This window comes from Saccoglossus kowalevskii, chromosome 2 (genome assembly GCF_978046115.1).
Source record: "Saccoglossus kowalevskii chromosome 2, keSacKowa6.1, whole genome shotgun sequence".
Taxonomy (NCBI): domain Eukaryota; kingdom Metazoa; phylum Hemichordata; class Enteropneusta; family Harrimaniidae; genus Saccoglossus; species Saccoglossus kowalevskii.
The window spans coordinates 5,910,854-5,927,645 of record NC_140642.1 but is presented as its reverse complement, the minus strand read 5'-3'; the positions used below and the strand labels follow the sequence as shown (position 1 = coordinate 5,927,645).

At 34.0% G+C, this 16,792-nt stretch overlaps 1 protein-coding gene across 2 annotated transcripts in view; it reads right to left on the bottom strand.

Annotated features, from left to right (window-relative positions):
* Positions 1-16,250, bottom strand: part of LOC100369502 (tyrosine-protein kinase Mer-like) — a 38,687-nt gene extending 22,437 nt beyond the window's left edge. For both annotated transcript variants that reach the window (XM_085508335.1, XM_085508333.1), the window contains exons 1-2: positions 15,826-16,250; positions 13,116-13,308 (exon numbers count right to left, since the gene is read on the bottom strand). In XM_085508335.1, the coding sequence (XP_085364461.1) occupies positions 13,116-13,308; positions 15,826-15,895 (263 nt within the window). In that variant the 5' untranslated portion in view covers positions 15,896-16,250. The remainder of the gene's footprint in view (positions 1-13,115; positions 13,309-15,825) is intronic.
* Positions 16,251-16,792: the final 542 nt, after the last annotated feature.

The window sequence follows — 16,792 nt, the reverse complement described above, 5'->3', positions numbered from 1 at the left end:
GGCTGGGTGGTGAAAAATGCAGACATAAATGGAACTAAATATCACTTAATATACTCTGTAGATACTGAAACATTGTTTCTTGCATGTCAGCCATATATTTGGAAAATGTTGTACTTTGTTCACTGCAGAGTACATGTGTATATAATACTCTGAGAAGTGATGAAAACAACCTCAGATTTTGAATAAAGAAAATAAATAATATATTGTACCTATGGCTGAGAAACACTACAAAAGCACATATAAAATTTAAAGTAAATAATAAATGAGAAACCTAAACAACCTACAGTGAGGTCATAAAACAGTAAAGTAACAACAATACAAGACTTGTATAAACATTTAATATTTATACACTAAATAATCCAAATTAAATACATTGTAACTTTGCAAATTTTGAGAAAATATTGTGACTGATACAACATTTTATTATTATTTTGCAGTATATAGTTACTGTGGTCCTAGATAATTCTGAATAAGTGCAAATCATGGATAATCTTCAAATATTTCCTTCAATTCCAACGATATAACACAATTAAGCAGAAGAAGGACCATATAACACAATAAGGCTATAATAATAACTATGATAAGAATGACCTCGGAGTCCAAGTTGGGTTAGTTACATGATATGAGGCCGTTTGATACAGACTTTAGTAATTCTAAGTATTTGACTGGTAGTATAAACAGCTGGTAAATCTCAGTCACAAGAATAAACCAGTGACCCCAATATATGACAGGTCACATCCTCAATAAATACAATTTATTAGCAGTTGTCTACCATTAAACCATTGATGTTCACCATATGGCTTATATTTATGCAGTTGCTCACAAAATCCAGATAAAAAAGATAAAAAAAACTGTCAAAAACCTATGAAAAAGTATGTTTCCCTAAAAGATTTAATTATACATGTATCTCAAAATTTTGTTCAGGTACAGTTGGAGTCAGACAAGGGTGCAATCTTAGCCCTACTCTTTTTAACATTTTCTTAAATGTTTCAACTCTGAAAACTGTGACTCCCCGGTTCTTGATAATTTAAAAGTAAGTTGTCTCCTATATGCAGATGATGTTGTCATTTTATCTAAATCTGTTAGGGGGCTACAAAACTGCTTAGACAACTTAAAAAATATATACGTCAAAATGGTGCCTGGCTGTTAATACAGAGAAAACAAAGGTTATTGTATTCAATAAATCAAACGGAGCCCTGAGCAATAATATATTCTTCTTCGCTGAAAAAGAAATTGCCATTGTTAAGCAAATTAATTACCTGGGTATAACTATAAGTGCTAATGGCAAACATAAAGAGGGTATCAATAATTTAAAAAATAAAGGGATGAAAGCTCTCTTTGCTTTGAAATGCAAACTCGGTTATGACAACTCACTAAACATACCCCTCCAACTATCTTTATTTGACAAACTGATAAGACCAATTATTGTATATGGTAGTGATGTTTGGGGTGATGAAAGCACAACTAAGTCTGCAATTGAGGATGTCCATCTTTCATTTTGTCGGTTCATTCTTGGTCTCTCCAAATTCACACCAAAAATGGCTGTTTATGGTGAGCTAGGAAGGTACCCCATTGACTGTTTTATCAAGAAACAACAACTTAAATATTTCAACCGGGTAACAAACTCTGATAACACATTACTAAGAGAAGCCTACTTAGTAAATAAGAATGTAAAAAGTAAATGGTTTACAAGTGTAGAAACCCTCATGCAAGATATAGATGTTGTCACCATTGTAAACTCAAGTGAAAAAATAATTAAGAAAAATTTAGACTTTATTCATAAAACAAGCAGCCTATCGGCTGAGATAGCTCCACTGTTAGCAATGCACATTTCAATTAAAGAAGTGAAGACATCATTAGAAAATGAACAATATGAATAGTATCAAAGCAATCGGACTTACAGTTTTTAACAAGAAGTCGAAAATATCACTTTTTACCAAAAATATTCACCAAAATAATTAATTAGAGAATTGAAGATATCATCACAAAACGAACAAATCTGAGAGAGGTCCACATGTAGTACCTATATATGTAATATCAAAGCAATCGGACTTACAGTTTTCAACAAGAAGTCGAAAATATCACTTTTTACCAAAAATGACAAAAATATTCACCAAAATTAGAGAATTGAAGATATCATCACGAAATGAACAAATCTGAGAAAGGTCTACATGTAGTATCTATATATGTAATATCAAAGTAATTGAACTTTTGGTTTTTAACAAGAAGTCGAAAATATCACTTTTTACCAAAAACATTCACAAAAATTAGAGAATTGAAGATATCATCACGAAATAAACAAATCTGAGAGAGGTCCACATGTAGTACCTATATATGTAGTATCAAAGCAATTGGACTTGCGGTTTTTAACAAGAAGTCGAAAATATCACTTTTCACCAAAAAATGACAAAAATATTCACCAAAATTAAAGAACTAAAGATATCATTACAAAATGAACAAATCTGAGAGAGGTCCACATGTAGTACCTATATATGTAATATCAAAGCATTTGCACTTGCGGTTTTTAACAAGAAGTCGAAAATATCAGTTTTTACCAAAAATGACAAAAATATTCACCAAAATTAGAGAATTAAAGATATCATTACAAAATGAACAAATCTGAGAGAGGTCCACATGTAGTACCTATATATGTAATATCAAAGCAATTGCACTTGCGGTTTTTAACAAGAAGTCGAAAATATCAGTTTTTACCAAAAATGACAAAAATATTCACCAAAATTAGAGAATTGAAGATATCATCACGAAATGAACAAATCTGAGAGAGGTCCACATGTAGTACCTATATATGTAGTATCAAAGCAATTGGACTTGCGGTTTTTAACAAGAAATCGAAAATATCAGTTTTTACCAAAAATGACAAAAATATTCACCAAAATTAAAGAATTAAAGATATCATTACAAAATTAAACAAGCAGCCTATCGGCTGAGATAGCTCCGCTGTTAGCAATGCACATTTCAATTAAAGAACTGAAGACATCATCAGAAAATGAACAATATGTATAGTATCAAAGCAATCGGACTTACAGTTTTTAACAAGAAGTCGAAAATATCACTTTCTACCAAAAATGACTAAAATATTCACCAAAATTAGAGAATTGAAGATATCATCACGAAATGAACAAATCTGAGAAAGGTCTACATGTAGTATCTATATATGTAATATCAAAGCAATTGAACTTTTGGTTTTAACAAGAAGTCGAAAATATCACTTTTTACCAAAAATTACAAAAATATTCACCAAAATTAGAGAATTGAAGATATCATCACAAAATGAACAAATCTGAGAGAGGTCCACATGTAGTACCTATATATGTAGTATCAAAGCAATTGGACTTGTGGTTTTTAACAAGAAGTCGAAAATATCACTTTTTACCAAAAATGACTAAAATATTCACCAAAATTAGAGAATTGAAGATATCATCACGAAATGAACAAATCTGAGAAAGGTCTACATGTAGTATCTATATATGTAATATCAAAGCAATTGAACTTTTGGTTTTTAACAAGAAGTCGAAAATATCACTTTTTACCAAAAATTACAAAAATATTCACCAAAATTAGAGAATTGAAGATATCATCACAAAATGAACAAATCTGAGAGAGGTCCACATGTAGTACCTATATATGTAGTATCAAAGCAATTGGACTTGTGGTTTTTAACAAGAAGTCGAAAATATCACTTTTTACCAAAAATGACTAAAATATTCACCAAAATTAGAGAATTGAAGATATCATCACGAAATGAACAAATCTGAGAAAGGTCTACATGTAGTATCTATATATGTAATATCAAAGCAATTGAACTTTTGGTTTTTAACAAGAAGTCGAAAATATCACTTTTTACCAAAAATTACAAAAATATTCACCAAAATTAGAGAATTGAAGATATCATCACAAAATGAACAAATCTGAGAGAGGTCCACATGTAGTACCTATATATGTAGTATCAAAGCAATTGGACTTGTGGTTTTTAACAAGAAGTCGAAAATATCACTTTTTACCAAAAATTACAAAAATATTCACCAAAATTAGAGAATTGAAGATATCATCACAAAATGAACAAATCTGAGAGAGGTGCACATGTAGTACCTATATATGTAGTATCAAAGCAATTGGACTTGCGGTTTTTAACAAGAAGTCGAAAATATCACTTTTTACCAAAAATGACAAAAATATTCACCAAAATTAGAGAATTAAAGATATCATTACAAAATGAACAAATCTGAGAGAGGTCCACATGTAGTACCTATATATGTAATATCAAAGCAATTGCACTTGCGGTTTTTAACAAGAAGTCGAAAATATCACTTTTTACCAAAAATGACAAAAATATTCACCAAAATTAGAGAATTGAAGATATCAACATGAAATGAACAAACCTAAGAGAGGTCTACCCAAGGTACATATACACCAAGTATCAAAGCATTCAGGCTTGTAGTTTTCAAGAAGAAGTCGAAAAAGTAAAACATTGACACGGACGACGGACGACGACGACGACGACGACGGACAATCACTCATATGATAAGCTCCGCTCGACAAAGTCGACAGTGGAGCTAAAAATCTGAGAGAGGTCCACATGTAGTACCTATAGATGTAATATCAAAGCAATTGCACTTGCGGTTTTTAACAAGAAGTCGAAAATATAGTTTTTACCAAAAATGACAAAAATATTCACCAAAATTAGAGAATTAAAGATATCAACATGAAATGAACAAACCTAAGAGAGGTCTACCCAAGGTACATATACACCAAGTATTTAGGCTTGTAGTTTTCAAGAAGAAGTCGAAAAAGTAAAACATTGACACGGACGACGACGACGACGGACGAGGACGGACAATCACTCATATGATAAGCTCCGCTCGACAAAGTCGACAGCGGAGCTAAAAATAAACAAATCATTTGAGAACCAATGGATCTTAGACATGCATAATGATAATAGAAAAAAAACCTTGGCTAAAAACAAACTAAGAACATACAGACTTTTCAAACAAGATTTAAAAATTGAAAATTACCTAATTAATATGCAGAACCATGGTCTTAGAAGGTTAATTGCAAATTTCAGGACAAGCAAACATGACCTTAAAATTGAGAAAAGCAGACATAATAATGTGCCGCTGGATAAAAGAACATGTGATATGTGCAGCCAAAATATAATTGAGGATGAGCAACATTTTGTAATGAAATGTCCAGCTTACAGTCACCATAAGGACAAATTATTCCTGACTGCACAAAATAAAGTTCCAAATTTTGATAAAGAAAATAGTCAGAATAAATTCATTTTGATTATGGCAAACCATACTCTAGCACCAGCCTTAGCAGTCTTCCTAAAAAACAGCTATGGAACAAAACAGCAACAACTATCAGTGTATTAGGCTACATTTTGAGTTCATTCTGTATTCACCATTGGCTGCAAATTGTCTTTATTGTTTTTGATTTGTTTTATTTTTTTTTAGAAAAGTTTTTATTTTTTGTTTTATTTTTTAGATTGTAGTTTGTTTTAATTTCTTTCTGTAAGACCCTTTCTATCCTTTCCTAAGGATTTTATGCGTCTAATAAAAAAAATATAGTAACAAAAACATGAATCAATGGAAAGATTTGAATATCAAAATGAAATGATACCGCCAGACTCTATGTTATATTCCAACAGGACAATGCCCTTATTGCTACAGCATTTGCAGTGAAGTATTTTCTAAATAATCAAAAAGTCTACAGATATGAATTGGCCTGCACAGTCTCTAGATTTGAACCCAATTGATTGAGAACCTTTGGCAGTTGATCAACTTTCCTGATCAGTCGCTAACATCAAGGATTTATATGCGAGTATAATAGAAGCTCAGTGATAGTTCCAGGTGAACATGTGTCGGAAACATGTCAACACTATACCAAAATGAAGTCATCCTGCCAAGACATGCATTATTGACAATCACTGTGTTCACTGTGCAAGTTGTATTACTTGATGAATATTCATGAGCTTGTGTATATATGGTACTGATATTCTCCATATTTTTTTCACTGTTTACTTCAGACTGTTTACTTCAGACTTTTCCATGATTTTTTTTATTTACCTATAACTGTGGAAACCTATTGATATCATTTTTACAGACTTTGGACACCCAACCAAAGTAATGACTTTACAATGGACAGCAGAAACAAGCCTATAACCTTAAAACAATAAAATATTATTGCCCTCCATGACCTAAGGTCTATGTGACATGTAAGCCACGACCTTTGCAAGAGACAGTAATCAGCAGTTACAATGTCCATGTACTTTATATTATGACTTCTGTAAACTGTCAGTAAGACTGGTCACATACAACTATTATGACTTCTGTAAACTGTCAGTAAGACTGGTCACATACAACTATTATGACTTCTGTAAACTGTCAGTAAGACTGGTCACATACAACTATTATGACTTCTGTAAACTGTCAGTAAGACTGGTCACATACAACTATTATGACTTCTGTAAACTGTCAGTAAGACTGGTCACATACAACTATTATGACTTCTGTAAACTGTCAGTAAGACTGGTCACATACAACTATTATGACTTCTGTAAACTGTCAGTAAGACTGGTCACATACAACTATTCATTCATGGCAAATAGTGATTTTTCTTTCATCAAATTAGGTCATTGCGGTTACTCAACAATTTTAAACACTTTATGTCTTGTGTCAAGATTTGACGACTATCAAAGGTAAACAAAAGGTCTGTTTATTGTTATGTCATTGGTTACAAATCAAACTTGCAATAGGTGTGTGTAAACACTTGACATACATCAAGGTAGTGACGCACTCATGGTGAACTTAAGATAAAATGGCACTGAACAGAAAATCCTTAAAGAAAAAATATTGTTAGATCCAGAAGTAAGAGCCCTTCTTCTCAGTATCTGGAGATATCATAGTTCAACACAGAATAAGATACATGTTTATTATTAAGACTGAAGTAGAGCGGGATGTGCTACAATTTCAAATTTAGTTCTTGAATAATACATGTAATTCACAATGGGTGTGCTTGCATCTCAAACATGTTTTCCAGTACTGTGGGTATCCTAGTAACAATCAAGCAAGTACAGCTTAATTAAACATAGTGGAACTATGTATCACCTTGCCCATGATTTGTGAAATGTGATTTATAATGAAATGTATCTTATAATGGTTACTAGTAGCTTCACGGTGAGTGGCTTTCGCGGTAAGTGGGTTTTGTATCTGGTGGGTTTCGCAGGGAGTAGGGCTTTGTCTCAGTAACTGGTCCTTTCATCCTTGTTGAGAATTAAAGTTTTATGTTTCTTTAACAACTGGCGCTATTCTGGGAATACCATCCTAGCAGGAGTTCCAAAATAAGACCCATGCTCTGATAATGCCTCTAGTTTTAAAGAGCAATAAACATTACCATTATGATCTTATTGGTGATGCAATGGATAGTTGAATATTGTTTATTGAAATTAATAATAATCCCCATAACCGTTTTCCAGTATGGATAAATTGAAATACGTAACAAACTGTATAAACAATGAAATAAAGGAATGTATATAAATATATATATATTTACATTATTACTAATGCATTGCAATACAACTAATTCAAATTGAAAGAAATTGTAATATAAAATATTCCATAGGCGTATTTTGCGGTCAGTGTTATTTACGAAAATATTTGTTTAATAATTTTATAAACTTGCTTGGCAATACCCACCCCAATTAGATATGATGTGTATATATTTTAATAAATAAAGATATACTACCAAAAATGAAATATTAATTATTTCATATTTTATTAAATAACCTGCACAAAAGTAATCAATATTTTTCCTTGCTAGAATGATGTGTAACGTCATACGGGAATCCTGATAAAGTTCACAACTGGCGATTTAGCAATATTAGGGATTGTCAACTTCCTGTGAATTTGATTACCTAACGTTTTTAGGTTCATGTGCTGCAAGTTACAGAGCACGTACCTAAGCGACCGTCCCCCAGCAAATAATTAAGCCAGGGCAGTTTCGATATTGAAATCGAGAAACTCTTCGTTTTCACACAATCTGGGAAGTTCGAATTACTAAATGAAGTACAGGAGGACGAAGCTGAAATATCCAAGAACCAACACATACCAAAAATCTCTTTAGTATAAGGTACTAACAACTTCTCAATAATTATGGGATTATTTGTAAGCATAAGATTGTTATGTAAACTTCGTTCATTAATGGAATACTGCGCGATGACGCTATTTTCAGGGCCTAACTGACTCAGACTCCTATATTGACTATGTCCCGGGCTGTTTACTAGTACCAACCTTCTTACTTGTCAGTGTCTGACTGTTATATACAGCCCAGAACACGCCAGAGTAGTAAAAAAAAGTCAGCAAATGTCAGTTGCCCATGCTATGAGAGCTGGCCACAGAACCAAAACAATCATCAATCTTCACGAGTGATGTAACTGGTATTTCCACGTATTTGCTTAGTGGCCTGTAAGTGAATGTTGTCAAAATCGAGAGTGTGTTTTGACGTACAGCGACGTGAACATTATTGTTACAATTTTTGGCTTGAACATGTTCTATATTCATCGAAAACAACAATGAACCTGAAACAAAAGTAACCGTCCGATCTAAACGACCTGCGTCTATGAAAATTGAGTCTTATCTCCCTTGCATTTCTGATCGAGAGAAGGTCAGGGCCAATCTACCATGATTGTTTGCTTATCATCAGTTCAACTAAGCTGTTAGATATGTTGTTTATTAGAGGTGAACGGAAACCAAAATTTGGGACGTGAATCCCTCCGGCGACGAAAACGGTGATAACAACCAAGGGGTGAGAGACTTTTTACATCGGCGATAGTGACCCAATAGATTCCGGGACAGGCAGTGATCAGTGAGGCTTCAAACTGTCCCAATAGTTACCTAAAGAGACCGATATTATCGTCTAAAAATGTCTAATAAAGTTAGGCACCCATATTTAGGCAACTATTTAGAAGATCATTTTTAGACGATAATATCGGATAATGTTAAAAAGTGCAATGTCGTGCCTTCCTCAAACATGTTGTATTTGTTACCTACCTATTGAAATCTTTCATTGAAAACATGTTTAGGCAGAAAATTGGGAAACTTTCTTATGGAACATACTTAAATGTTTTGTAAATGTAAAGTTAGAGCAAAAATATTGCATAGTGACACCATTTGTATTACTTGATTATAGTTTCCCGGGGAACAAATACCGGATTCTGCCGTAAATTGGCCCATCCGAAAAATCGTTCTGGGCGGTTTCACGGCAGGTGGGGCCCATATTTTATGATCATTTTTTGAAAATTTGAACCCTAATTAAGGGCCTTAATTAGGGTTCAAATTTTCAAAAAAATGATCATAAAATATTTTCAGGGGGCTTATATTTTCATTGAAAAATCCACCTACACCGATTTTCAATGATGGCAGTTGGACCAGCCAAAACAAAAGACACTATTGCAATTTATTAAATTTTATACATTTTGTTCTTGCTGGATTAAAAAGTAGACTGCGCATCTTTCTCTCAAAAAATCACATTAACTAACCTTGTGCGCCAAATACAATTATTTTATCCGGTCATGCTGGGTTTCACTATTGTTATTTGGGGTTCAAATTTTCAAAAAATGATCATAAAATATTTTTAGGGGGCTTATATTTTCATTGAAAAGTCCACCTATGCCGATTTTCAACGCCAGCAGAAGGACCACCCAAATCGAAAGACGCTATTCAAGTTGCACTTTATTAAATTTTATACATTTTGTTCTTGCTGAATTAAAAAGTAGACTGCGCATCTTTCTCCCAAAAAATCACATTAACTAACCTTGTGCGCCAAATACAATTATTTTGTTTCATTTGATAACGAGAGTATAATCTAAAAGAAGTTTCAAATAAAAAAGAACCCAACTGCATTACTTAGTAGCAAATGATCGCGTAGCGCAATCCGGCAATGTTGCGTTTCACGATTGTTGATTATCACCTAGTAATGATTTAAATTACCTGAAAAAAATAAAATTCACGCTAATCGCAATAAACATCAATACTCTTGAATACGCGTCATTGACTACGGCTAAACATTTAGGCATCAGAAAAGATTTAAATAACACCTTAAAAAACTGCCGAAAAATCTGCGATTTCTTGGTCTCATTTTATTTTTTAAAAACCTGAACTGATGTTTAACGGCCCTGGGGCAATCTGGCAGAATCCGGTAATAGTGCTGTAATAGACCATTTTCCGTTCACTGTGAGAATCACACATTATGCGTGAAATCGAACGTAAAAACAGGACAAACAAAGGTCATAGTGTCGTAGTGGCGTCAAACATCATGTGGGATTCGACAAACGCGAAAGTATTTTGGGGATATTTCCATGCTTAATAATGTGCTGTACACATTTGATGATAGGTAATTTCGATTAAGTGAGGGTATTCGAAAGCAATATTCCTTTGTTGAAGAACGCCCGGTTGATGTGAGCTAAATAAAGAAGGAATTTGAGTTCAAAATCAAATTGTTGATTTTTGTGGCAGACGTTCAACGCGCATCTTTCATGCATCTCACAAGATCTCGCAGTTGAACGGAAAATCACCTATAATTCACGCTGGTAGAGGAATTGGTGATAAAGGTCAAAAACGTTTTTAAACGAAAATTTCATGACGAACGTTTTTGAAACGAATCAATGTTCTGATTATCTCTGGTGCGACTGCAGTCTTTGGAACAAACTTGGGGAACTCTAAAACGCAATTTATGGTACGCGACTTAAAAACGCAATTTAATGCATGTGAATTTCCCAACAAAGGTTTAATGTTTTAGTTGTCTGTGGTGTGGCACTGGTGTGGGAAGCTGTCAAATAAAATGGCGACAACCTTCAAATGCATTGTTATGCTAATTTGATTTCCGTCATGTTAGTTGACAAAGAAATGAAAAATTTCTGGAATTTTCTCTGCGATATCTACGTGAATTTGAATCAAAATGTTATCGGCAAGACTCAGAGTACGACAGCGACAACCACTGAAACGTTATTGAAGTCAAATGAACCTGTCAGGCAAAAAAAGACTGTTTCAAGTTGTTTTGACTCTTGAGGGAAATGGAAATCAGTAGATTTGTAGGTTTCACAATAAGCGAGGGAATGAATCGTTTTTATCCTACGAAAAAATGCAGAGCTTGAACATACTTTTTGGATTTTAGTACTATGTCATACCAAAGTCGTCCCTCAGCAAATAATGAAGCAAAGGAATTTTCGATGTCGAAATAGCGAAACTCGCCCTTTTTACGCAAACTGGGAAGTTCGAATTACTAAACGAAGTACAGGAAGACAAAGATTAAATATCAAAGAATCAACGCACACCAAAAATTATATCTCAAAAGTGAATATTCGTGGTGTATTTTAGGTCTAACCGGATCGGAAGTGGAAATTTTTTAGTACTCTAAATATCCAAATATATTTTAGTATAAGGTAGTAATAAACTCAATAAAATAAATATTATTTTATCAAAAAAATTAGGTCCAATTTTCAAGGTGGGAGAAGAGGGGCTTTGTGGGGGACTCAGTTCAGTAGAGATGTATGGGCCAAAGGTTCAACATCACCCATTTTAAGGCGAGATGCTGCATTGTTCAAGTTACAAAAACACTCATAATTGAGAAACCACACCCAAATTATAACTTGATGTTCAATTAACAGTTAACCAAACTTTGTATATATTGCCCGTAACTTGCTGCCAACTGTTAATTGAACACTGAGTTACAATTTGGCTGAGGTTTCTCAACAGTGGGCATGGTATGTTTCTCAACAGTGGGCATGGTTTCTCAACAGTGGGCATGGTTTCGCAACAGTGGGCATGGTTTCTCAACAGTGGGCATGGTTTCGCAACAGTGGGCATGGTTTCGCAACAGTGGACATGGTTTCTCAACAGTGGGCATGGTTTCTCAACAGTGGGCATGATTTCTCAACAGTGGGCATGGTTTCTCAACAGTGGGCATGGTTTCTCAACAGTGGGCATGGTTTCGCAACAGTGGGCATGGTTTCGCTACAGTGGGCATGGTTTCGCTACGGTGGGCATGGTTTCGCTACAGTGGGCATGGTTTCGTAACAGTGGGCATGGTTTCTCAACAGTGGGCATGGTTTCTCAACAGTGGGCATGATTTCGCTACAGTGGGCATGATTTCTCAACAGTGGGCATGGTTTCGCAACAGTGGGCATGGTTTCGCAACAGTGGGCATGGTTTCGCAACAGTGGGCATGGTTTCGCAACAGTGGGCATAGTTTCGCTACAGTGGGCATGGTTTCGCTACAGTGGGCATGGTTTCGCAACAGTGGGCATGGTTTCGCAACAGTGGGCATGGTTTCGAAACAGTGGGCATGGTTTCACTACAGTAGGCATGGTTTCTCAACAGTGGGCATGGTTTCTCAACAGTGGGCATGGTTTCTCAACAGTCCGTAACTTGAACAATTCAATATCTCAAGTCATGATTTAGTATTAGACCCTGTATAAACTAAATAATAGTATACTCTCTAATAAACCTCGAACACATGCATTTTAATACTTGTATAATAATAATCTATACCTATAGTACATATCCTATATTAATCTCAAGGTCCATTTTAAAACATCATGGTAACTTATAGAATATAATATAATATGAATTGCATTTTGGCAGAAAAAATGTACAAGCCCAGAGTTGGGCTGGAAAAATATAATTGTCGATACAGAACCAATCTCCCTTGTCACTTCATTATCATGATGAGCAAAGTAACTATACATTTTTATCAATATTTCCAAAAATATACAAGCCAGCTACATCACACTTAAACTAGACCAAGACTTTATACTAGTTGATAATATTTTAAAGTTTGAGAAAGATTGAACAGAAATTACTTGAGTTATTCCAGCAGCAAACAGTTTTAATGACAACGAGGATGTCACAAATGACAAACAATGTAACAAATCACCTTGCCACTTCATTATCATAATTAGCAAAATAAAAATATAATATATGTGTAAGTTATTGACTACATCATATGTATCTGATACTGTGTTCTGATTGGTCACTTAATACATGTATTAATTCAAAGCAAAGAGACCAGACAAGGGTGACAAACATCTTTCAACTTACTTTAACAAACTGTGAGTAAAATCTGTAGTAACTGATTTATCAATAGTATAGTTTGAATTGCTTTCATTGATTGGTTGACCATCTTTAAACCATGTTAGTTCCGGTATTGGTGTTCCTAAAGTCCCGCAACCAAACGACACTTGATTACCTCGACGAACTGAACGAGAAATTGGTGAAATACTGAAGTGAATACCTGAAATTAAGTCAAAAACAAAAAACATTACTATTACTGTATTTGTGGTAGTCATTTTCATTGGTCACAACAGAAAATAAATATTATTCCCCATGCACCTAATTTTGCACTCAATTATCCCAAAAATACTTAATAAGCACATATTAATAAAACACAAGTGTGTACAACAAAAAGGATGCTGCATGATAACCACCACCTATCTAAAACTTGGGGTGACTATTGTGTCAGTTTTACGGTATCTTTTCTTCCATATCATTTTCAGTTTTCCTATTTTTTTTATTTACAACATAATATTGAATCTGTATTGAATTTCTCGATCTATACTGTGTCTAGATCGAGAAAAAAGCAATAGAAGTTCATTGCAATGTATAACACTATAAACTTGAATGTCATTTGATTTTTTTAAATACAGTAAAACAGAGAAAGAAATTTGCTTAATTTGTAAAAGTTTTTGAGCGCCAAAGTCAACGTTTTTCAACATTACAAATAATTTTTTTTTTAATTTTTCCAAAATATTTATCCAATAGAAAATTATGCAAAAAATAAAAACAGGCAAAATGTAGTTCAAAATTTTGTTGGGAAAAATTCTGGCATTCAAAGGTAGTGCCATTTTATAGACATAGAGAGGCTCAGACTAGCTATTTTGAATAGGTACTTCAGGACAACAATTACCAAATATTCTTTACTATATCATAAGACAGGAAGTACACTGCCCTGCTTTGTTGTATCCTTATTCATACATTTGTTCATGTCTTCAAAGTTTCCAACTTATTTCACCTACATATGTGGATGGTATTTATGAAAAACAAATATTTCAATATTATAAAAAAATGCTGGTTATGAAAATGAACAGGCAACTAAATTAACTGTTACATGTAAGGGTTAGATTTGTAATTTTGTGCACTTTAGGAATGGCATGTACCATAAAGTCTAATACTGGCAAACACTTGATCTGTGTTCTGTATTTATTCTTTAGAAAAACTTTGATATGTACTTGCAATAAACCCAGTATGCTGTGTAGTCTGACATGACAGTGTGAAAATGCAGACACGATGGCATGATAGTGGAAAGTTCCAGTCTTTATACACTTGCCTTCCAGTCAATGTATTGTTATTCATTACAATACACAACATACCAGGTCTATGAGATGATCATAGTGATGACACCCCCCTAACCTTGTAGCATTACTGGCAAGGTGCCAACATAACCATCCAAATTGTCTGCACAATGTTTACTTTAATTTGCTTGTTGATAAACAAACCTGTAACCCTTGTTCCATAATAGCAACAGCTATATATTCTAAGTAAAAGAGGTCAACTACAAGTTCACATTATTAGTTTACGTTTTTGTGATACTGAACTTCAGCATGAGTACATTTCTCAAATAATGACTGCCTGTCTCGTCTTATTTCAGAGGTTAGCTTTTACATTTCACAAACTTTACATATGTTATTTCTGTAATATTTCTTTAACTGAAAACAAAACTTCTGCAAAGCAAGTATATCCGAGTCCTAAGTAGTGACAGCCAATTAAACAATGCATAATTGTTAGATTATCTTCTAATCCTGACAATTCCTGTTAAAACCAAGGATAGATTGATTGATGAGATGACTGCTCTTTTCAGGTTGTTCTTAATTGAGAAGATTTACAAGGACAACAAGCAATTAACATGAACTCTGCAATCAAGGGACTTTTGCTATATGTTTTTTTTTAAATAAATCATAGCCTTTACTTAGAAATATTTCTAATGTCTGAGAATAAAAAATTTATCAAACTTTCATTGTATATTATGCAAAAAATGTGAATTCAGGCAAAGAACTGAAATGTAAGCGGCTTTCAATTGAAACCCTATACATGTATGCAACAAAAATTCATTTACGATTAAAGCACAGTTTTGATGCAACATTCTGCACATTTTTAAATTGTTTTCTATAAATCAAATACCTCTCAAAAATAGAACTTTCACTCTGAATATTGTGAGATGTTATTTCTTATACATTTGTGTAGTATCATTTTTTTTATTTAATTATATTTTCATAATAATAACTAGTAAAAATATTAATCAGACAGACTGAAGTTTTATAATTCTGTGCAAAGAAGTCAATGTATCAGGCAACAATTTTTAAAAATTATTTTATTTATGAATGCATTTATTGTTAAATGTCACAATATAGTATAGGGGTAGGTTGATAACATAGTGATCACCAAAGCTAAATTATATATCGTAGTATATAATTGACAACTTTTGTCAGAACGTGTTCGGGTCACGCACCCGCACCGGGCATGACCCGTCGTTTCCCACAAGTAGGAGTGGCACGATAACTTATATATGTACACACAATGATAATTATTCCAGTCAATTTCACTGGGTGACCATTGTCACGGTCAAGGATTCTGATCGTCACAGGAAAGGGCGTGGACCAGGGACCAATAAGGATGATATAGATGTCCACATGTCCTCACGAAGTTTGTTTACATTAAAAAAAGCTCAAGACACCAAACCCAAATAAAAACTTACCTAAAACAAAGTTCACTGTCACACATATTAATACAACAACTACCGCGGAGTTCCGTATGGTGACATTCATTCTCTGACTCGAAATTCAACAACGAAAATGTCTCCATACGCGGTGAGTTGCTGGAGCTGGACGGAGTGATTCACATTCCACACAATATCCTAAAGCGATGAGATTTATGGCTGAACTAGCAACGGAGATCCGTGACTCAAAACAGCTATAACACGTGTTCAATGTTATTCCACCAACACATAAACATCCACAGGAAGTGACAGCTTGTACGATCGGAGAAACAAAACATCTACAACGGTAGAAAAATTAAACTTGAAAATTAGGATACGTGTACGATGCTTAAACGCAAGTATAGGCCACAGTGTTGAGGGTCTGTGTACAGGCCAAGACGCCACACAAGCATGAACCGGTCGCCAACAAACTAATTTGAATGTGAATGGCCTCGATCCGATTCACTGGTAATAATCAGTAATGTACATGCTATGTAAAGGTAGCCGTGCCTACGTATGGTGGCGGGAAATTAATACAATAAAACAACGGTTATGAATGGATACAAAATTGAATATATACCAGAAAAATCACAATCCGCGCGCCAGCACCGATCCCAGAAGCACTTGCGACGACCGGCAATATTACAAATATGGGAAAGTGAGAAAAGCGTTTCTTGGATAATAAACAAAATCTAAAGTAGGGTCGGTATACTTAGTTAGTCGCCAGTACATTCGCCAGCCCACTCACATAAAATAATAGTGTGTTTCTATCATAGTGTTTTTATTACTTTTGTAACGTTCATTCCGTTAAAGGCGTTTGATCATATGACGTAACAGATAATCTTGATTATTTCGAGGAGTGACTAAATAGGTCTAGGTTCAAGTCAATATTCGAATATATGAAATGAGACCGTGTATAAATCGGGTGCCAACTATTTAGAACTATATAGCAGCTAAACTTTGTGAG